This window comes from Apteryx mantelli, chromosome 16, assembly GCF_036417845.1.
Source record: "Apteryx mantelli isolate bAptMan1 chromosome 16, bAptMan1.hap1, whole genome shotgun sequence".
NCBI classification, from domain to species: domain Eukaryota; kingdom Metazoa; phylum Chordata; class Aves; order Apterygiformes; family Apterygidae; genus Apteryx; species Apteryx mantelli.
Window position 1 is genome coordinate 12,872,677 of NC_089993.1, and position 22,071 is coordinate 12,894,747.

At 44.4% G+C, this 22,071-nt stretch overlaps 2 protein-coding genes across 2 annotated transcripts; one reads left to right on the forward strand and one right to left on the reverse strand.

Annotated features, from left to right (window-relative positions):
• Window positions 1–1,121: 1,121 nt before the first annotated feature.
• On the forward strand, window positions 1,122–2,628 carry LOC106491288 (melanin-concentrating hormone receptor 1-like). The gene is given in 5 exon segments (XM_067306203.1): window positions 1,122–1,206; window positions 1,770–1,863; window positions 1,865–2,267; window positions 2,270–2,309; window positions 2,312–2,628. Coding segments are annotated over 5 exon segments (939 nt in total).
• Window positions 2,629–11,231: 8,603 nt separating this feature from the next.
• Window positions 11,232–16,447, reverse strand: ZP2 (zona pellucida glycoprotein 2). The gene is made up of 15 exons (XM_013950854.2): window positions 16,362–16,447; window positions 15,601–15,759; window positions 15,187–15,231; window positions 14,775–14,939; window positions 14,232–14,328; window positions 13,976–14,157; window positions 13,437–13,566; window positions 13,102–13,283; window positions 12,932–13,023; window positions 12,718–12,842; window positions 12,214–12,403; window positions 11,808–11,943; window positions 11,629–11,725; window positions 11,461–11,544; window positions 11,232–11,377 (listed from the first exon to the last, which is right to left on the reverse strand). The coding sequence occupies exons 1-15, from the start codon at window positions 16,437–16,439 to the stop codon at window positions 11,232–11,234; spliced, it is 1,908 nt and encodes a 635-aa protein (XP_013806308.2). The 5' UTR covers window positions 16,440–16,447.
• Between the last annotated feature and the right edge of the window lie 5,624 nt (window positions 16,448–22,071).

A 22,071-nucleotide genomic window follows, 5' to 3' on the forward strand; every position in this document is an offset into this window, starting at 1 on the left:
CTATAAAGAACCCAAATAAGAATTATTTCTAAGTGCTATAAATCCTTATGGCTAGAGGTAAAAATGAAATAACATTCTGATAATTATCCTTCTTGCCTTTCACTAGACTCCTAGCCCCTATTGTTAGAATAGTCATAGCTTATGTCTAATTTTATTTTCTAAATGTCTAGGCAGTAATACCTTCAATCTAGGAGCTTACTGACTACTAAGTGCAGGCTAATTGTTATGAGGAAGACAAAACAGATCAATATGACCTGATTTTAACAGAGTTACCATCTCATTCAATGTTTCCAATTTTTTTTGCTTTTCTTACATATGGAATTGCTGTAATTTCAAATATACCTTGAAAATACATCCCTTGTTCATCTCCTATTCTCTTCTATCAATCTGCCTAAAATGAACATACAACTCTTTATGATTATGCTTGGGACACCTCTAAGTGAATTGAAATGGAAAAGTACCTGGCAGGAGAGAAATAATGATGCTGTATATCAGCTGTGCTGCCACTTACCAAGCATAACCAGAAAATATCATTTTCCCAGGTAGTTGCTCATGCAGCTTGTACCTTTTTACTTTTTGGGCAGTCCTGGTTCAGAGGCTTGAAGAGATTAACCTAAATCTTGCTGCAAGCTTAAGTGCTAGTTCTTTAGATTAACATAGTTCTTTACAGAATGAATTATACATTGAGTTATTTATATTCAACTACCCCCTAAAAGCAAAAAAAAAAAAAAGCATTTTATTTAGCGGATTTTATTTAGTTCCAGGCCCCATTAGCCTCTCCAGAGTGCACATTCATTGCTTACTCCATCAGTGGATCCTGATCACTGCTTTCAACACCAAACAAATGAAACTCTGCTCTCCCTGCAAGCACATTTCCAGCGCTCTGCTGACAGCCTGGCAACAGGCAAAGTGCCTCATTTCATCCTGGTGTCAGTGTTGCCTGGTGGTGGTGCGAGGAGCACAGGAGCTGCTTTCTGACCCATGTAATGGACTCTGCTGAGCCTCAGAGCAGTTAGCTTCACAAGCAGCTCCATGCTTCTCTGAGGAATCAGCAACCTTTTTCTTCCATGTGAAACACTAACATCATCAAGCCGCTGCTAGGGGCCAGTTCTTACTGCAGGATGGGCTTTGAAACAAATCATCCAGAGAGCTTGAACAACTGCATCTCCAACAGCTCCAAGGCTGTCCAAAACTTTTCTAGGGCTGGTGAGTGCAATAAACAATAAGTGAAAATACACATTAGTATATAAACTATAATGTTTGTAGGCGGGGGAGAAAATCACTTGCTGTGATGGTTTTGAGGAAAGCCTGAACACAGATATTAATATCCCACACAATATATGTATCTGAGACATGAATACATGTATATTCTGTATGTATGCATTCAAAAGGGTGTACATGCACATGTATGCAATGACAAACAAACTGGAGCTCTTCCATTCTGTTATGGGGTATGTATCCATGCATATGGAGGGGTGAGTGTGTGTATGCACATTTGATTATAGAGACAGACCTAGAGGTACATTAGAGACACAGCCAGATCCCTGAAAGAACAGAGTTAAATACATGTCTTAATTCACATATTTGTGAAAGCTGATAAGAGAGTGCCTGTGATTAAAAAACAAAACACAAAGCACTTCCCCATCTTACATGGGCCTAAGAAATCCATTCTTTGCATGCAGAGCACTCTCCCCATGTACTAGAAGACAGCCTGTCCACCTGTGGTCATGGCACACCTGACTTTTTCCTGCCTGCATTTGTCTCCACAGGTGACCCCAGCAGGTTGAGCTATGCCAGCTTTATCATGCCCACCCTGTTTGGCATCAGTTGTCTGTTAGGCATTATTGGTAACAGCCTCATTATCTGCAGTCTTAAAGAAATCTGGCCCTAGCAGTAGTGTCCCAGATATCTTAATCAGCCTCTCCATGGTAGATCTGCTCTTCCTCCTGGGCATGCCCTTCCTCACCCACCAGCTGCTGGGGAACAGAGCCTGGCACTTCAGGGAGACAATGTGCACTGCCATCACTGCACTGGATGCCAGCAGACAGTTCACCAGCACCTACATCCTCACCACTATGTCCATTGACTGCTATCTGGTCACTGTGTACCCCTTCACCTCCACTTGCTTCAGGAAGCCCCCTTTAGCCATCCTTGTCATCTGTGTGCTCTGGGCCCTTTCCTTCCTTAGGATTACACCTGTGTGGATGTATGCTCAGCTCATCCCTTTGCCTGGAGGGCTGCTAAGCTGTGGGAGTTGTCTGCCAGACCCCCACCCCAGCAGGACATTTATTAGAACACTCTCTACCAGTTCTTGTCTTTGCCATCCCTTTTGCACTTATCACCACAGCCTACAGGAGGATCCTGCTGAAGATGGCCAGGCCCTCAGAAGCACTGACGAACCAGAGATGCACCAGGGCTCAAACCACAAAACTGACCCCTACAACAATTGCTATTTGCACGGCCTTCTTCATCTGCTAGGCACCTTTCCACATCCTACAACAGGCCCAGTTTGCCCTGACTCACCCCACCCTGCCTTTTTACTAGGCCTACAACATGGCCATCAGCCTGGGCTATGCCAACAGTTGCCTGAACCCCTTCATCCACAGCTCACGGGGGCAAAGCTTCTAGAGGCAGCATGTGGTGCTGTTAGACCAGCAGCAGCTTCCCCAAATGGCAGCAAAAATATTTGAGGGGAATGCAAGTGAGTCAGGGCAGCCACTGCTGCATCTAGTGTCCGTCCCTGGCAGGTAGCAAGACCTGCAGAAACAAGGGGATGCCCCATCAGGCCAGATGGTGTCTGCTGCATGCAGCGATCCTGTGTCCCAGAGCCAGGCACTCTCCTCCTTTCCCCAAACAGAGGCAGTGACAGTCAGCTGAGCACCATGCACCACATCTCCCACAGGCTAGAGTTCCACCATGCCTGGAAACAGACTTCCTCCACAGCAGCATTTGGGCAGAAGCTTTGTTTGGCATTGCATCTCCATTTACATCTTCCTTGACAGGTATGAACTATATTTTCCCCAGCAGGTGAAAAGCTTTCAAGCGCTTTATTAGATGACCTGCACACACTCAGATTTTTTTTTTTTTGGTGTTAAACCCTAGAGAAGCAGGGACCTGTGGTCAAGGGCTGAGACACTGCCACCATTTGAAACTCAGGGAGTTTCAAGTCTGTTTCTTGCCTTAAGCTAAAAAAGAGGAAAGAAGAAACATGGACCATTCTGGATCATTTTTCTAAAATGTGACTCAAGCATAACACATTTTAAACATTTAAAATAATGCAACTGTCATTTTCATCTCCTTATTTCTAGCAGGCCATCTCTGCAAGACCTTTAACAATATGCAAGACATCAATAATTTTCTGTAATTTTAAAGACAAAACTGCCCATTTTGCAGAATCAGCAATTGTCAAAATGTCCACTGAATATTTCCACATGTATTTAAATTTAAAGTAACCAGATTTATTCACAGTCACTCTAAGAGACAGTTCTGTACCATCTTGTTAGGAGAGAGCAGCAGCCCAAGTGAAATGATAGCTGCCTAAGTCATCAAGCTCCTTTGCAGTGGAAAATAATGCCTGGATTCTATGTCAAAAACACCATAACAGTTTCTTACCACTGGCAGTATATCATGTACATGTGCACATCACCAGGGTATCTCCTCAGCCAGCAGCAAGCCTTTAGGAAATACACCTCAAAGTATTACCCAGGATTTTCAACATGATTGCGAGTGGCTCTATTTTCACATGCCCATCTTCAGCAACTCTAAGGACTTGACAGTAGGAACCACTGAGCTGCCATTCTCTGCAGAAAGAGAAATCTCTTCACTGAAGATAGCAACCAAAATTTCTGGGCTTTAGTTTTAAAACACCAACTATTCTTTTACTAATAGTAGAGACCTACATCCAGAGAAACATTAATGAATAGAAATAGGCAAAAGCAAGTGCTCTTTACTTTCCTACCACTTCACATCAAAATATACTCTTTAGTTTTAAAGGTATGCTTACCTTTCTGTGATAGATTAATTAAGCTTAAGATAAAATAATTTCAAAAGATTGTAAAAACCAAATTTCTTTTAATCAAGAATTCAAAGATTGTTAGCAAACCAAATCTCTAAGTTTCCATTTCAATAAATTAAAAATGACAAGTTTTAACACTACCTTCATTTGATTCCCGATCCCGTAAAGTAACAAAAAACATTGCAAATGAAGAAACATACCTGTGATTATTCATGCTTTGTGTAACCTGGAGGATCTCTATTTCCAACCCTTTAGGCTTCTGAGAACTATTTATTTTACTACCTTAATAACACGTTGATCCATCAAGCAACTACTACAAAACCACACAACCAGCAATCCCTGCAGCAAGGTGCTAATAGCTTCGGGAGGAACTTCCAGAGACACCCTCACGCCTATCTCCAGAAAGAAAGCTCTCAGGGCTTTGGATCAGGACCCACATGCAAGCAGAAGGCTGAAGGGATCTAATCCTTTTCTAGGAGTTTCCTTTATCCCCTCATCTCTTGCTGAAAGGAGCAGATATTGCTCAATAAACTCAGCAGGCACTGAAGCCAATGAATTCATTCCAGCTCAGAGTCTGGCCACATGAACCATTTCCTTCTGCATTTTAAATTGATTTTTCATTATTTAATTCATTCTATCATAAGCACTTAACAGGAAACCAAAGCAGCTACCACAAAGTACAAGTAGGACATGGACCAGTTTCCCCCTCCTGCTCTGACCTTTGCACATTTATCAGCCTCTGCATTTCAAAGCTGCTCACCAGGCCTTTTTAATAAGGGCTGTTTTCACTAATGTACATCACCACATTAGCGTGTTATCTGATGCAAATATGCCAAAGCAGTAAAACTAGGCAAGCACAGACCAGGTGTTTTTTTTAAACTAGAGACAGTCATCCCTCAAATGAGAGTGTGCAGTAGAGCCAATAACTTCTTGTTACAGGGGGAAAAAAAAAAAAACAAGTTTTTGTTGTTGTTGATCGCAGTAGTCTTTCCTGTTCTTAAAATCCCTGAGAACAAAGATATGGCCACATCACACTGCCCTATGTGACAAGCTTCAGAAGCTGAGGAAGACTTCAGCACACCTCCATGGACGGCTCCAAGCCAGCTGACTCAGCTCCTCCTGAAGCCATAGACCCAGGCAGGCAGCCACCGCAGCCCCGGTGTCCTCGTGCCGCCTCTCGGCGGGGCGCAGCTGGTCACAGCCCCACACAAGCACAGCTCCTGGCCTTTAGAGGGAGGCCAGGGAGACTGTGCCAGGCCCCGCTTTCTCAGCCCTCTCAGCCTCCTGCTGAGCAAAGCAAGCCCAGCAGGGAGACAGCAGGAGCCTTTCCCACCCCAGCGGCACCGGTGCCCACAGGCTCCGTGGCTGTGCAACGCAGGGACATGGCCTAGGCCTTCTGCAATGGCATGGCCTCCCCCCAAGCGGCCAGCAGCCCCAGCTCAAAGAAACATGCCTCAACAAGCAAGCGCTCCTGTGGCCCCAGTCCCTCCACCTTGGGGGACCCGAACATCCCAAGCGCTTCCAAGGATACATGCAGCAGCCACCCTTGCTGTGGTTACTGAACCAGGTGCTCCAGCTCAAGCTGGAGAGACTCATGCATCTGCCAAGCAGCAAATGCCTCTTTTTGGACCCCAGTGCTGACTCCCACATGCAATAGATTTTTGACCCTTTTTTCCTTCACTCCCTCCTCTTATTGCACCATCATTCACTGCTTTACTCTCCTGCACATGTGCAGGAGGGTAGGACATCAGGCCCAAAGGTAAAGGAATCCTCCCTACTTTTAAAATAAACTTAGAAATTCCATGGGTGATACACTTGAGCAGGGACTGAGCAACACCAGCACTTGTACCAGAAAAGGAATTCATGTGATACTGAGCACCAAGGGAGATTTATGAGGTGGGGCAGAAAGGGATTTTCTTTAGTTTAAGTATGTTTATGAAACTATTAAAGTTTCAGACTTCCCCCCACAAAGTCAGGGAACAAAGCACAGCCACACCACCCTGGGACAACTGTAAAGCAAATCCTCTCACAGGCCAGGGACAGATCTCTTCTGTGCCCTGACAGTCCTTCCCTAAGCAGATAACACTAGCCAGGGACAGGAACCAGTCTAAAACAACCTTTGCTTTGTCCTGGATGGCTATCACTATATGCAACAACTTTGTTTAGTGTCACCTCCCCAGCTAATAAGAATGGCATAAAGAATAGATGAAGTCAAAGAGTAAAAGTAAAGTTCTTACCTTTAAGTAAGGGCAGAGGTAAGTGAGGTATTTTAAGTGTCTTGATGACTGAGAACCTCCAGATTTATGTGAGCCATATAAGGAATATTTTAGTGTATGGGGATGTTACCTAGTATTTCTTTTACATAGCATTCATGACAGCTGATGCAATGGTTTTTAGTAAAATTCAACAATACTGGAGGTTCAAACTCCATCTAACAGCAAGAAGCAGGGAAATACTTCCCTGCCTGACCATGCATAACAGCTGAATAAACAGCTCATCTTTCCCCACAGTTAGGAATGAGGAGAAAGAGAAGAGAATATGAGCAATATCCTGTTTGGCTCAGAAAGAGCTAGCTTATCTGTTTGTGCTTTTATGTCCTGTCAACTACATAAAACCTCTTTATCAAGCACTACTTTTCTAGCTTTTTCAAAGGAACCACACAGTCAGGAGCAATACTGCACTGCAGCTGCATCTCCACAGTACATGTAAAAGAGGAACGGGAAGAGGCTGCTAGCTAAAAATCAGACACAGCACTGCTTCAGCTGTTTCCTAACTCCACAAGGGGAAGAATAGTACAGATGAACTGGTGCTTAGGTGTCTGTCATCTTAGGGAGTATCTGCTTAAGACTGGATGTAACTACTATATTACTGCAATAATTATGACTCAGATACTATATTAAAGCTCAAGGCAAAAGTTCCATCAACTTCAGGATAGGACCAAGACCATAAATTCCCTGCCCAATATAAGCACCTCATACTGCAGCCAAGTACTAAGTCACCAGGACTCAAGACAAGCACAATAAGGTGGCTTGCTAGACAAAGCCTAAGTAATCATTTCAACTCTCATCCCTGTTTGATAAGGGATAGTAAAGGTGATTTGAAAATAGATTACTCTGATTTGGAATGCATAATTTCAACATACTTTTGATTTTAACAGTGGTTAAGAACAACATAAGTCATTCCTAATGATCATGGTCTCAATATTTCATGCTCTTTGCAGGAGGAATTTGTGTTAACTTTTAGAAAAAATGTAACCTGAAATTCTAAACCAGCAATAGTTGGTTTGGTTGGTATACTGTGAACTTAAGTGCTTATTAGTGAAGTAGGTGCTTCAGCACACACAGCCCTAGTCCTACCTGCTAACGCACTGTAGGCTTGACTATTAGTATTAGCATTAGTAGAGTATGGGCATATAGAACCTCATCTGAAGTCACTGCACAAAGAACAGAACTGGACTTCTGATGATCACATCCCTGTTTACAGGGAAAGTTGCCAGAGAACATTTAACCTAAGGTTACTGCACCCATAGAGCAATGACACTTTCACCTATTTTCATTTTGTCTGCCACACTGCTTTACACAGTCAAGGAAAGGCATATAAAAATACAATTGCAGATGTATAGAAAACAAAAAAGCATACCTGTATGACTGAAATTACCTCATTTTAAATGGACTCTCACTTCTACAGATATTGTTATCATACTGAAAGCAGCAAACAACTGTCATGATATTTTAAAAACATGTGCTGACTTTTCAACAAAATTCTTATTTACTGTATTTCTTGCCATGAAGTTGTGCTACTGCCTTTCATGCCAGGTAAGTCACTTTTTAGGAAAAAGCAAGCATCATTTATGGGACAGCAGGACTAGAGATCTGCAATATGCTTGTTTAACTCTTCACTATCCAACAATTCTTCAGTGACTGGGAAGTACAGCAGAGCCTCATTAATCCAAGCACTTTGGGACCCCAGCTTGTTTTATGGAGGAAATATTATTTGTGCAAATAACACTTGAAGGGGACATTGGCAACCTTCACAGCTCTGCTGGCACAATGATATGCAAAAGCAATAGCTTATTCCAGTTTTTGTACAGGTTAGGAGCTGCATGTAAGTAAAACCCTATTAGAAAGCTATCAGATGTCTCATTGCAGGCACTTCCTGATTCTTTATAATTTAAGTGCCTCCCAGGCAGGGGAGAGGGAAGAGTAGAGACACAATAGGTAGGCTCCTTCTTCTAAATGCCAGTAGAACTCATACTCACTGGAGTGTAATGTTACAACAGACAAAACAGTTGGCTTAGTCCATTACTTGCATTCCCTCTTTCTTTTCAAGAAGCACCCCTTCCCCACCCCCCCTCAGTTTTCAAAGACCAAAACACACTCCCATGGCTGCCTGTTGAACAGTCCTGGAACTGCTGGCCACCAGACCATCAACTCTGGCAGCAGGCAGAGCTCTTTTCACTCTGTGGGAGGTTTTCCCAATACCCTTTCAAGGAAGGAACTACCCTGCTGTGCTCAATAAAAGGCAAGATCCAGCTTTACTGTGAATACTCTAAGGCCCTTTCCTAAGGATTAGAATTACATAAGCAAGGGGGAGGAATTTACAGCAACATTTTAATCAAAACAAATGCTGGGTTGTCACTAACAGAGGCTTAAACAAAGCCTAATTTTAATCCCCAGCTGCAGCACAGACAGCTCACATTTACAAAAGGATCAGCTAGAGGAGCTGCACTTCCCTCTTGCACCAATGTCTGCAGTATTTTTTAAAACACAGTTGAATGGAACCACATTTGTGAAGAGCACTTGGTGAGCATTCCAAAAGAAGAGTGGTTGCAAAATCCAACAGGAATGTGAAGTGGCAATGAAATATTTCAAAACAAAAGATTCAGAAAATTCAGAGTTACTTATCACAGCAAAGCCTTTGCAACCATACATTTGTAGGCATTTTTCCCATAAGAGGACAACTAGCAGTCCTCACTTTGACTCAGTCTTTACTTTAAGGAGATGCACGAGAGAAAATACACAATGGAAATTACAGCATAAAAATGCTGCACTAAACTATCTACATCATGGATTAGTAGACAGCCACAAGAAAGTAAAGGCAACAAATCTGAAATGGATCCAGTAAAACACTGAACTAGATTTTCTAAAATCCATAGTTAACTTCAAGTACTTAGCTTCTGTCATCTTGCAGTAGTAAGAGCAGTAGAATCCAGAAACTACTCAATAATGAGTAACAAACCCCATTAAGATACAGCTTTGTTCAAACCATTGTTTTTTCAGAGCATTAGGTAATCCCCAGGTGACCACTACAGCAATACACTAGTCTAGCACACTAAAAAAAAAATTGACAAGCACTTAAGCCACCCAGGTTTTAAGTTCCAAGTTCTGCCAAGCCTAAAATGTGCTTATTTACTTATCAGCAATCCTGGATGGGCAGACAGGCTCTTCTGTGCCTCAGCTTCCCAAAAGCCATCAGCAATTGTACTATCTTTTTCTACAGAAAAGCTTTAAGGTTTATAGACAAATAGAACAAGGTAGTACTGTGACTGTTCTCACTCCCTTTGGCTGGGCTGGTTGCAAAGAAAGCTTTCCCTGTTACCCAGATCAATATAGTCAATACAGATACCTCAACATTTATAAACTGTTTAAATGACTGTAGATTACAAGATCTGTTCTGATGAGGATGAGTTTCTCTACTTAACAGGTGTTCTTGGTTTCATTACTTATTGCTAGAATCTCCAAAATAAGCCACTGCTTAGTCCAGAGACTAGAACAAGCAGACAAAGCATCAAAAAAAATCTAAGATACTTTACTAACAGTATCTCTGAAAATGAGGATCAGATCTTCAAAGACAGAGTTGGCCAGACAAGCTACTGTTAACTGTAATAGGAAAGAAGGTAATGATCAGCTGGCACATCTGCAGCATGAGATGCTCCATTCTTTCAAGAGCTGATCAGAGGCAGATATAAAGCACCTGCTGGTTAATGAGATTAATAGAAATCCTGAAGTTAATATCCAGTATTAGAGGACTGGATCAGACTAACACAAGCTACAGGCCATACTTAGAAAAATATTGTTAGTGACAATATTAGGAAAAAAGCACAGAAGTAACATTTTCCTCCTACTATCCTTGCTTCCAAGGATGAGTTGTTTTATTTTACAGTACATGCACACCTCAAACATCCCCTCAGAGCTTCATATTTGGTTGGATGGCAAGGGAGTTTAGGAGCTTCCCACCCAGCCTCACCATCAGCCTTACTGTGGCACTGTACCCACTTCCTGAGCTATTTGTGGGCCTATAGTGCAGGTCAGATCAATGAAGCAATTTTGACCAGAGCATGAGCACACATGCACTTTTTCATCTGACTCATTTGAATAATCCATTTTATAGCACAGCCTTCTGAAGAGCTCTAACATAGACACAGCACTAAACTCTACTGAATGAGCAGACATGGGAAGAAGGGCAGAACTCTTTACACCAGCTGTGTCACATAGCAGCAACACCTGAACCAAGAAAAGAGCACTCATGTAATACAGCTCTTAGCTTTTCATTCTTCCATTTCAGCATCTTTTAGTCCATATTCAGTTTACCATTACATGATTTAAGTACATAAGAGGATCTTCAAGTACTTACCACTGTTATATCAGAACCAACATACTCTGACAAGCATTTGCTAAAGCATTGTCAAATATATTAATTACAAGGTGTTTAGCTAAGGTTTTAAGTTGTTTGATGTTAATGCCCTACTTCACACACCTGCTGATACAAGTACCAGACTGCTTTAATTTCACTAGGCAGATGATGTCCAAGTCTTAGGTAGCTTTGGGAGTTTGTCTGAATCTTTAGATGAAAGATGGAAAGTTTTAGAATTCCCAGTGGAAGTCAAAGACCATGACCTGCCTGGTTGCCTAGTATATTTTTCTGTTTCCCCATCCGAAAAACAGGGAAAATAAACACAGATCTCCCCATAAAGTAGGAGAAGAACTATTCTTAAGTCTTACTCAGGGCTCAGGCTAAGTGCATCAGTTCTAGTTTCAGCTAACCCCCATGGCTAGCTGAGACACCAAGATCAGTGCCACCATTCATAGAGTAGCATCTGTCTTTGTCCTAGTTTAGTTCCTTGAACACCACAGAGCCACAAGGAAGTCTAGAACTACATACCTCAAAGCAGTTCCGCAGTCACATTCATAATCCAAGTTTATTTGTAGAAACTACGTTAACAGACCACATTTACCATAGATGCCCTTCTCTTTAGGCATTTAAGGAAAGCCAGGAATAGCAGTACTGTGGCTATCAGAGAGAGAATACTAACAACAGTCACAGTCACATTGGCCCATGCTTCCTTGCTGAAGAGAGTGCTCCCTGTGAAGCAAGCAGAAAGGTAGGTTCAGCAAGGAGCCCCTTCCCTTAAACTAAGCAACATGCATCAGCAATACTTTTAGTACCTTGGTTCTCAGACCATCCTTCTGGCACAAGGAGGACAGGACCCCGTAAGCTCACCACAGAGTTCATGCCTGGCTTCCCACTCTCTGCAACAGTAATGTGGAAGAGGTGAGTCCCACAGGGCAGATTAGGCTGCCCTGTTTTTAGACTAATACCTTCTTAAGCCTTACCTCGCTTGCTTCTAGATGGCTTGGGGCATCTTGTCAAGCATAGAGGAGAGTCTGGCTGAAAGCGGTCACACAGCAGGACACTGCAGTGAAAGTACACCTAGAACAGAATGAGTTGCATTCATTTAGACACAATAACCACTTGTACTTACTGCTCTAAGCAGAAGGAGAATGTCACCTACCAGACCAGGGAGGGCTTTATCACCGGACATAAAGGCAAAGGTCTTCACTTCCAGCCTCTGGCGATAGTTAGCATAACTGACACCATGCCCCACAGGATGAAACACAGTCCTGTAGCTGTCCAGATCATACTCACACCTACCCAAAGGGTGAGAGGAAGCAAGTCAGAAGGGGCTAGATGGAGGTCAGTTTTTCAGAAGCAGGGCAGAGCTCAATGCAGAGATCCCGCTATCCTCCTGCAAGTTCCAACATAACAGGGCAGCATCACTGAAGTACCTAGAAGGCCACCTCTAGTAAAATCCCCTGTACCTGGGGCTCTGCTCCCAAAGGGTGGAAGAGAAATCAGGGATATCCTCCTGCCCACTGCCAACAGTGGTTTCGTTTGCACCCATCTAGCAGGATACTCACCCATCCACAACAATATTCCACTGGGGAAGTGAGCTTGGTTCTTGTGATGCTGTTGCCCAACAGTCATCCAACACCAGCTGGAGGCTGGGATCATTGCGGTTCAGGACTTGGACTTCCAAGAAGATGGGCTGCCGCAGGTACCTTACTATTGGGTACTGGTCATCACGGTATGGATGTCTGTATGAATCCTCTGCAAGAGAGAAAGACACATTAGGTAAGCCAGCATGCAACAAGAGGGTCCTTGAAGAGCTCTAGGCCAGAGAGTTTCTTCAGACCAGCCAACTCACCAGCTGCAGTCCATCCCAGGAAACTATGCAATATCACTGGTTTAAGACCTCCACCTCAAATGCCTTAAGGGAAGTGCATCAGCCCCATTGAAACAATGAAACAATCAAATCCTCATTAGAAGTCCCATACACCAAGACAGTCCATTACATATGAGCCCTCAATTTCACCACAAGCTCCCAGTGCTTCCCAGCCACCCAAGTCTAGAGTCAGCCTCACCTGGATAGCTTAGAAGAACTAAGGAGAGAGGACCTTGATTCACTGAAGAAGCCAAAGGAGGAAGACTGTCTACCTTTATAGTCAGGGAGGCATCACCATTGCTGAAGGAGCACAGTACTGTTAGCCTAGAACAAGAAAGGAGCAAGTAGGCCTCACATTCAGATACAACATACACAAGACTAGATAATATCTAGGGAAGAGTTTCCAGACCCACCTTAGTTCACTGTCCCTTGAGATCATGCGCAGTGGAAGGTCTGCCCACAGTGCCCTCACCTCATTCTCATAGATGATCCTCTCCCCATCAAACTGGGGGGGAGAACAATGTTAGGAAGGGCATTCCCAGTCCATGGGGCCCTCCCCCATCAACCTTGGATAAATGCTTACCCAATACCTGGTCCCACATCCACTCAGTGGGACATGAAACCAAACCCTATCATTCAAAGGGGACTTAAAGGCTGGCTTGCATGCAGGATCTCTGAGCCTAAGTGTATCCAAGTTCAGTGGTGGTCTGGTACTCTCAGCAAGGACTTCAAAATCCATGTACCCATCCTGAGTGCATACAGCAGCTGGAACAGAGGTTTACATGAGATGTCACACCCAGTCTGGGGCACCAGAGTATGCCAAGAGCTATTACTCCAGCTAGATAGCCTTTCTATACTATCAAGAAATCAATTCAAGAACAAGCTATACTGAAGTATTGCTGCAAGTTAGTCACTTACCTATTGGTGTGCGCTGATCACAAGGGCACTCTGGATGCATCACCATTGCCACAGTCTCCCCATGGAGGTGAAAAGCCAGTTTCAGAGATGACATGTAGGCCTGAAGTCCTGAGCAACCCTCCCCATGTAGCTGAAAGACAAGAGTTACTTGCCTGAAGCATCAGCACAAGATCTCCACTGCCCATGTGCTAGAGGCCACAGGGTAGCATAGACTCCTCACAACTAGTTTGGTAATTTACAGGGCTCTAGACATGTCAGACACCAGTACACTGAGAAACATTTTTACCTCCAGTTACTTATGCTAAGAGACATCATGAAACTCAAGTTGCCTTTAAGTGATGCCTATTCACTATAGTCAGATCATGTCCTACAGCTTGCATTAATCTTGATCACAAGTGCCTTTGGCATCCACAGTACACATGGCTGCCTTGACAGATGTTTGATCAAGTTCAAAGTTATTGTGCTCTAGCTCCCAGCAAGCACCAGGGAGTTAACCATGACAAGAAAACCCCCCATGATTTGAGAATGTATGAACTCACCCTGGATTTCAGGACCCCCCTGCTAACATGCAGCTTGACCCCTTTCTTTGTGTCCAGAGCAATCCCATTTTCCTGGAGCTGGTCAATGGGAATGGTCCTATCTTCCACACCCACAGCTGTAAGAGTCCCTGGGAAGGCTGGGATGGCAACAGTCATATGTGTTGCATTACAGACTGCTGGACCTGCAACAATATCTTGTTATATCTTACACCACCATCTTCAGATCAGAAGCAGGCCAGACCCCTCCATGCATTACCTGGGGCACAAAGCATTCTTGACTCCACTGTCAGTCTCCGCTCAGGAGGTCCATATGTGAGCTTGAGTGCCGCAGTATAGAGTACCTGGTCATTTTGCTGCAGAAATAGGTAGAGTCCTATTAGGAGGGTACTTGGCTCAGGACCCATCACAGGAGCAACACCAGAGCCATATGCTATAAGCCTGGCTAGTGCTGTTGAAGCCTGCAATAGCAATTTCCTCCCATCTCACCCTTTCAAAATAAGTCTGCTCATGAGACTGCAGGTCAGATCTTCACAGGACAGATTACAGCCAGACTTTCCACTGTAGTAGAGCCTATCAGCTGCACTACTGAGGTGCATACTGATCATTCCCATTTTATAGGGCTGAGTTGTCAGGTGACAACTGCACAAGGTGATACAGCTTTGCACACACCAGCTAAGTAAGGTACTGCATCAGCTTGATACCAGTTCTGGCCATAACCTGCAAGTGCTTTCCACAGACCTATAATTAGGTGATGTCTGGACTCTGATAAAGCAGCACTGTCTCCTCTGCATGCCCCTACCTTGTAAGAGACAACTCCAGTTGCACCAAAGGCCACCTGGAAAACCAAGTTGTGTCCATCAGCTAGAAAGCTATAGCCTTGCTGCATGGCTTGTCCAAGACTCAGCTGGTGCATCTTAGTTCCATCATCAATTGACAGAGTCCAGGTCATTGGAGTTACTGGAACCTGTAGAGGAGAAAATCTGCCTTAGGAAGGCAGAGTGAGGCATTATACAGTTCCTCACTTTGCAGGGCTGCCACCTGACAGCTTTTACATTCAAGCTCCCTGTAATCATAACACTGAACTAGGTTTCCCAACAAGATGGGAACATCCCATAAGGGGGAACTGCTCCAGCCTAGAGATATCAGGTCCAGTTTAGGTCCCTAACCCAGGCACTCCCATCTCCTCCTTTAGAAAGTCTGAAGGCACCTACCACATGCTCATCACTGAAGCTTGGAATGAGTCTTGGGAAAGTAACCTGAAACACAGAGCACAAAGGTTACACCACAGGAGCAGACAGCAATCAGTTTCACTTTTAACAGAAATCACTGCTTTAACTTTCCAAAATAGTACTGCTGTCAGCAGAACAGGAGCAGCAGCACCCCAGTTTTCCCTGCAACAGGGCTGGAGCCAGACCATGTGCATCGCTAATGACCATCTGTAGACCAGCTCTTCAAAGAGCTAAGGGTCATGCCAAGTTAGAGCTGCAGCCAACAGACCTCCCTGAAGCTGGCTAGAGCCTTCCCCCCACATCTTTCTGCAGATCCCAATCACAGTTCTGGGAAACAGCCATCATGCCTTGCAAGCCTATCAGCATCACCCACAGCACTGCCATTCCTCTACTTACTGCCATGAAGTCTTTTGTACAATTTGTTGCACCAGTAAAAAAAGGAGGGATGATTTCATCTGCATGAACAACATTGCAGTGAGCACTGTAGGTTACATTCTTCTCCCCTTCTGTTGTGTCATTTACCATCAGCTTCACCCACAGCTGGTGCCGGCCATGCTGTAGGCAGAGGATACCAATCAAAGAGGCAGCAGAACTCATATTGCAGCATGAGAACAAATAAAAGCCTTTGAGATTAAACTCTAAATTTCAGAGCAGACTTAGTTGTTCACACTAGGGCCAAGGACAAGATTAGCTATTATTTAAAAAGAAAAATAAGCCCTTATGGGAAAGGGTGGGTTCCCTAGGACAGCATGGAGCCACAGAATAGGCTGAAGAGTAGGAAGTACTGAGAGAACTGCAGTAGTCACAGGGAAATCATTAAGGATTGCCTGACTTATGGGCTGTAGGGCCAGAGAGCTGGCTGTTGTTCACTTGTTTCTTGATGACAAAGGCCAATACCAGAAATCTAAGGGCACTTTTTTAAAGCTTAGAAGCAGCTGATGCCAGTAAAGTCTCTGCTTCCAAAAACATAGTTTGAATTAGCCTCCCAGTTATTGCTTTCACTCAATAACTGAATTCATAGCTAGTAATAGTCATTACATGTGCATACCTATGCACATTGATAGATTAAAGTAGTGCTATGAGACTCTTGGACCTGTTCCATCTCCCTACAAGATATCATTAAGTTTTAAAACTAACTAATCAGTTCTTGACTTTACCTCCAGGCTAGTGCAGTTCACAAACAGGACACTGAGCAAGAGCCTCTCATAGTCCACCAGGTAGTCACAGGACACCATTTCCTCACCACTTGCATCTAGAGAGAGAGAGGGAGCCATCAGCCCTGCAGGCAGGCCCCTGCCTTCAGGCTACAGTCAAAGATGACTAAGTCAGGCCAGCAGCAATACATACCTACTACAGACCCTTGCCAGGAGTAGTTGCCCAGCTCTCTGGAAAACTCAACCTCCATCCTGTCTGCGTGACAGGTCACACTCTCTGCAGAGGAAAGGCCAGTCAACTTTGCCATCACACACCCTGCCAAGCCCACCAGGTAGCCAGGCCCTTTCCATGCCCACGCAGAGGAGGACACAGCCCCAAGGGCACCTCACGCCCTCACCCAAACCACTGCCAGCCCAGGGAGGCCTCATTACCTAAGAGATCCTGGTCCCCTGAGCCACCAGCACAAGGGGCTAAGGGCAGCAAAAACCCAAACAGGAGCAGCAACCTGCAAGCAGAAGAGAACCAAATGAGCAAGTGAAGAGAAAAGGACCCAGCTCCCAGGCCAAACAGCAACCCCCACTCACCACATCCTTGAGGTGCCTAAGCACTGCTGCTCCAAGACCAGCCACATCTTGCCACTGCCACCACCAGGCTCAAAGTGAATTGCCCTGGGAGGGATTATATAGGCCCTGGCCAGGCCCCACACAGGTGCAGCCCTTCTGCTGCCAAGGGGACAGAGAGTTTGCACCTGCCTCTCGTTAAGATGCAGTCCCTGGGCGGTGAAGAGGAGGCTTGTAGGAGACCTCAAGATGATGTTAAGTCTTCAGCATTGGCTGTTGATTTGACTTTTAAGGGAATTTTTTTCTCTGACAGTGTTCTCCCTTTATTCCCTTGCCAGATGTTGCATAGCAAAACACAGACATTTAGGCACTTAGTTTTTAAAAAAGAGACTTCTGTACCACTGAGATATTCTGATGATTTAAAACAATTCCATTGTTGGGTTTGTACGCAATTGAGAATATTTTGTTTCCCTGTATTGGCAAATCTGCAGTGCTGACATGGTTTTAATTAGGAGGGAAACATGACTGGCAGATTAAGGAGGAAGAGAACAAAGTCCTAGATCAGATCTCTAGACTGGAAGCTCTCTGGAGGCATAGGCTGGAATGTCAGCACCAAAGCTGTGGGGAAGAGGCCTGGCAAAAAAGAAACTCAGATTTATTTTTCAGTTTCCCCAATGTCTTTGGATTCAGCCAGGCTTGTAAAAAAACCAAAGATGCATATTTTTAAAAGTAAGTGAATTCTTGAGATGTGAGAAAGTGAAAAGATAGATCTTAGGAACAGAAGAAAATAAATATTACAGATGGTAATTTAGGAATGGGATGTTAAACTGGGCTTCAGGGAATAACAAATTTTGCTCACATGTATTCACCTGTCTTTCCTTTTGCAGTTAGAGGCCTATGCCTAGAGCAGACTTTAGGAGCTCCCAGCCCAAGTGACAATAGCCTCATTTCTCTTAGAGACTTGCAATTTTGAGAAAGAGCTGGTCTATCAGGTGCCAAAGTGCTGGGAACTTGGATGGGACAAGAGCATGGGCAGAGGCAGGTAGCTGGCAGCGTGTGTGACTGTCATCAGCATGCTCTGTAGCAAAATAATACAATTTTCCTGAAGGCAGAACACATAGATTAGTGTAAGCATTTTAAAAAGTGACATTATTTAGAAGCATCTCTTTAACACTCATCCCTGTGGAAAAATGGCAAATACAGAGTTAAAGCTATTATGCAAATGGGGGTGTCAAGCGTGCATTATACCAACAAGCAGACACTAGTTAGGATCCATAACTACACCAGAGTAAATGGCACCTAGTGTTGGTAGCATGGAAAGAAACAGGACTTGCTTTTGCCATCAGTAGGACTAGCATGTGGCTACCCTTTGGTGAAAAATTAATTTTCCAGAGACTCGTGAATTGGAAGTCACAAAACATACACCAAGAACCCCTTTTTTTTTTTCCTTACAATCAGACTAATTGTTTCCAAAAGCAATGATTATACAGAAGACTAATGAAACCAGCTCTGAAGCCATACACTAGTTTAACGTATTATGTATCTATTCTTATCAGGTTGAGTTTAATTAATACAGTCAGGAAAAAAAAGGGCTTCAAGTGCACGCCCTTGAAAGAATTGCGCAAATGAAATACTTTCAGGCAGGATCAAATCCAACGTAAAGTTAAAACTTACTCGGTTTCCCTGCCCTGATTCACAGCTTCACTAAGCTGGTGGAAAGACTCTAAGACCCAGGGAGCTGTGTATGGTGCTTCCAGAGCCTGGCTGCCCCCGGGCTGGTCCTGGCCAGTGAAGCTGGCTGGTGAAAGCTGTCTCACATCGAGTCTGAGTGATGCTGCCAGCCTGGGGGCATCTGCGGAGGCCTGAGCAGAGGTCATGCATGGTCTCGTAGCAGACGGACAGACCGTCCTTACCTGCTAGAGTTCACAAAGGGTTTTGCCCGCTCTCAAATGCCTTGTAGCAGGTGGTGGCTTGTGTTAGGCAAAAGATAATGTTGGACAAGACAGTATTTAGCAGGTAGAGCAATGCCATGGCCACAGTCACCACAACTGGATTCCCCCTGCAGCACATTAGCAGCTCTTAATGCCAATCGGTCAGTACGTAAGCTTGTAGGAAGTAGCTCATCGAAGTGCGCTAAGGTAATTGGTTGTTGCTACATTTGACATGTCTGAATTGAGAGTGTGTGACTTAAACTACCGAGAAAGCACAGCTATGCTTCTTTTCAAAAAATTCAGTTCCACCTGTCAGAATTGTTGAACCTGTAAGAATAGTTATGGTCCGAGTTATATAGCTAAAGAGTTAATTCATGCTCTGCAGGGCAAAACCATCTCCATGGCTCTCATCTTTTTCTGCTGCAAAAGCTTGGCAGGTCTCCTCTCCTGTTCCTCTGCTTTTCTCTTCTACTTGTTTGATTTTCTGACTTTTGGAAAAAAAGGCATTGCCCAAAGCCAGTGCTGAACACCCCAGAACACGGGGCACTGGATACTGACCCTGGAGAACATGGACCATGTCAGCACAGGTGCATTTTCCCTTGGGCCTTGGCTGTCCTCTTCTGTCCTCACTGGCGGTAGGACAGCGTTTCAGGCAGCAACGAGAGCAGGGCTCGCTTTCCTTTCCACAGGACTATTTGCAGCACTGCTGAAGTTATTACGGAAAAAGAGGCAAGAAGGAGGCTTTAGCAGTGCAGAAAGCCCAAAAGCCAGGTCACACCTTCTGCTGTGGAGCGCTCCCAGCAAGAACGCTTATTCCAAGTGCCGCAAGGACACGACGAAGAGCCTCGCCGCTTCCAGCGCCACGAACGTCCCCCAGGCTGCTTCTGCGTGGCCGGCCGGGCCGTGGCGGCGGCTGGGCGAGGACACACGCGCCTTTGCTCCCGCTGCCGTCGCTGCCTTTCCAGCCCGGGCGCCTCTCCCCGCAGATGCCCTTGCTCCTGACACGAGCCACGCGGGCAGAGCGCGGGGCTGCCCTGGCGCCCCCGGACTCGAGCCCGGCTGTGCGCGAGCCGAGCTCGCCGCGGGACGGGGTCTCAGACAGCGCCGGCCCGTCTCGCCCGGCCTCTCTGCGGAAGCAGGGCTGCTCCAGGGCACGTACAGCGGCAGGCGTTTTGCCTGTGTAAGGAGTGAAGAAATAAGCTTTATTGTTGTTTAACTGTTGTCGTCATCTCTGAATTGTGTGACCGCAATGACCCCGTGTGACCAATTTCATTCTTCCCCAAGCCCATCAACGGGATCCAACGGGATCTCATTAGACAAGCGGAGGAGACCTCCCCTGCACGGCCGTTACCGCGCTGCGTTTGCCACTTACAAAAGTTGCGATGAGGAAATGTTGTGCTCGACAATACCCCATGCAAAACAGATGGCACAACAACATCCCTGTTTTTCTCCCAAGGCATGAAGTAAGACCGGGCTCTGAATTATCTGGAAAAACATAACTAATGGTTCGTTATCTGGAACAACATAACTAATGGTAGTCTTCAAATAAGTTTGAATAAACCCTAAATAGTTCGTTTAACTGCTACTGTTATATTTAAGACAGTTCTTAAAAATTTAGAGAAATAATCATAGACATAGCAAAATCCAATAACAAATCAAACTGCTAGTTAAATAATTCATTAGTTTACAACAACACGTACAGTCACAACAGAGTTTCTCCTGAGCCTGGTAAGACATTTCAATTGGAAGCGAAATGGTTTTGAAGTTCTTTTCAAACCCCAGAAGAAAAGCTTCATTCTATCTACACAGGGAGTTTAAAAAGTTCACAATTTTGAGCCCTAGTCTCAAAAGAAAAATCTCCACTCAGGCTGAGAAATTTAACTCTCTCAGGCTGAGAAATTTAACATCATTTGATGTTGAATCACTTATTGCATTTAAGTTGAGGTTTTTAGGTGGGACAAAGATTAACAAATACCAGGATTTTAGAAATAGGTGGAGATTTTGTTTGATCTTTTCTTTCTTTTTTTGTGATGCTCCTTTTGTGACATAAATAATAAGAAAGTTTGCAAAGTCCTGGAGCTTCTCTCCAGTTGAAGTGGGTTTTGCTTTATCTCTAATTAAAACTTGCAACAAAAATTTTCCACTCAATATCAGATAAAGCAACTTTTTTTTTAAATAAACATTTTCACATGTTACATGATAAAAATTACTCTGAGATCACCATTTTGCGTGCTGAATTGATTACCAGAAAAGCTAATGAATGTACTTCTATAGTAGAAAACAGCAATCTTGAAAAACAGAATAGAAAATTCTCCTTTGCCGGGAGCTCTCATCCATGGGTGTGATTAACAGTGTGAAATTTAAACATACAGGAAAAAATCTTGTCTTCTCTCTCATGCCAGGCACTGATGGTATGTGCCATGCCTGCCTCAGTGATCCACTCATGAGAGACGAAGAGCTAGAGGAATAAAATTCAGTGGCATCAAGCAACAGCCAATCTAATATATTCACAACAAAGTATATGTATCACTTGTCTTCGTCCTGCAATGTTTTTTTCTAGTATCTGTAAATTTAACCCAGTGTTGCACCTGGTTAAATAGAAAATGGAATAAATAGCCTTGCGTTTTTGGTTAGAAAAGTGTTGATAACAACACAGGGAACTTAAAAAGGGCTGAAGGTAAAACTGTCCTCTGATGCCGGATGGAGGTTGGCCTGGGTGAAGCAGGGTCCTTCCCCACTGTCCCGACACTGCAGGGTAGCACCTGGGGACAGCTCCCACTGCGGACTACACGCAGGAAAACCAGGCTTTAGGTTATTCCTATGTAGACCTGTTTATTGGAAGATTAAAATCTGTTGCAGGACCTGACTGACTCTCCTTGTCTTCAGGGAGGAAAATGTAGGTAAAAGCTTGTTCTTGAAGAACCCTTCAATCCCTGTCTGAGAAAATAATGAAGAGAGAAAGGCCGTTTGGAGAGGTCTCCCATGAATTCCATGCACGGCATTACGGGAAAGAAACACGGTTGCCCCCCATTCAGTAACTGCACCAATTCAAGACAAGGACTTCGTTTGCGATTGCTCCTGCCTCTGTAGCAGGGGACAGAATAAGTAACAAAACCTCGCTGCTAATTGCCGAGAGTACATTCTCTAAGATGCAGGTTTATTCAGTTAGTCCTGGAAAACAGCTTGACAAAAAGTAACGTTTAGCTGGCAGCTGTCGTGAA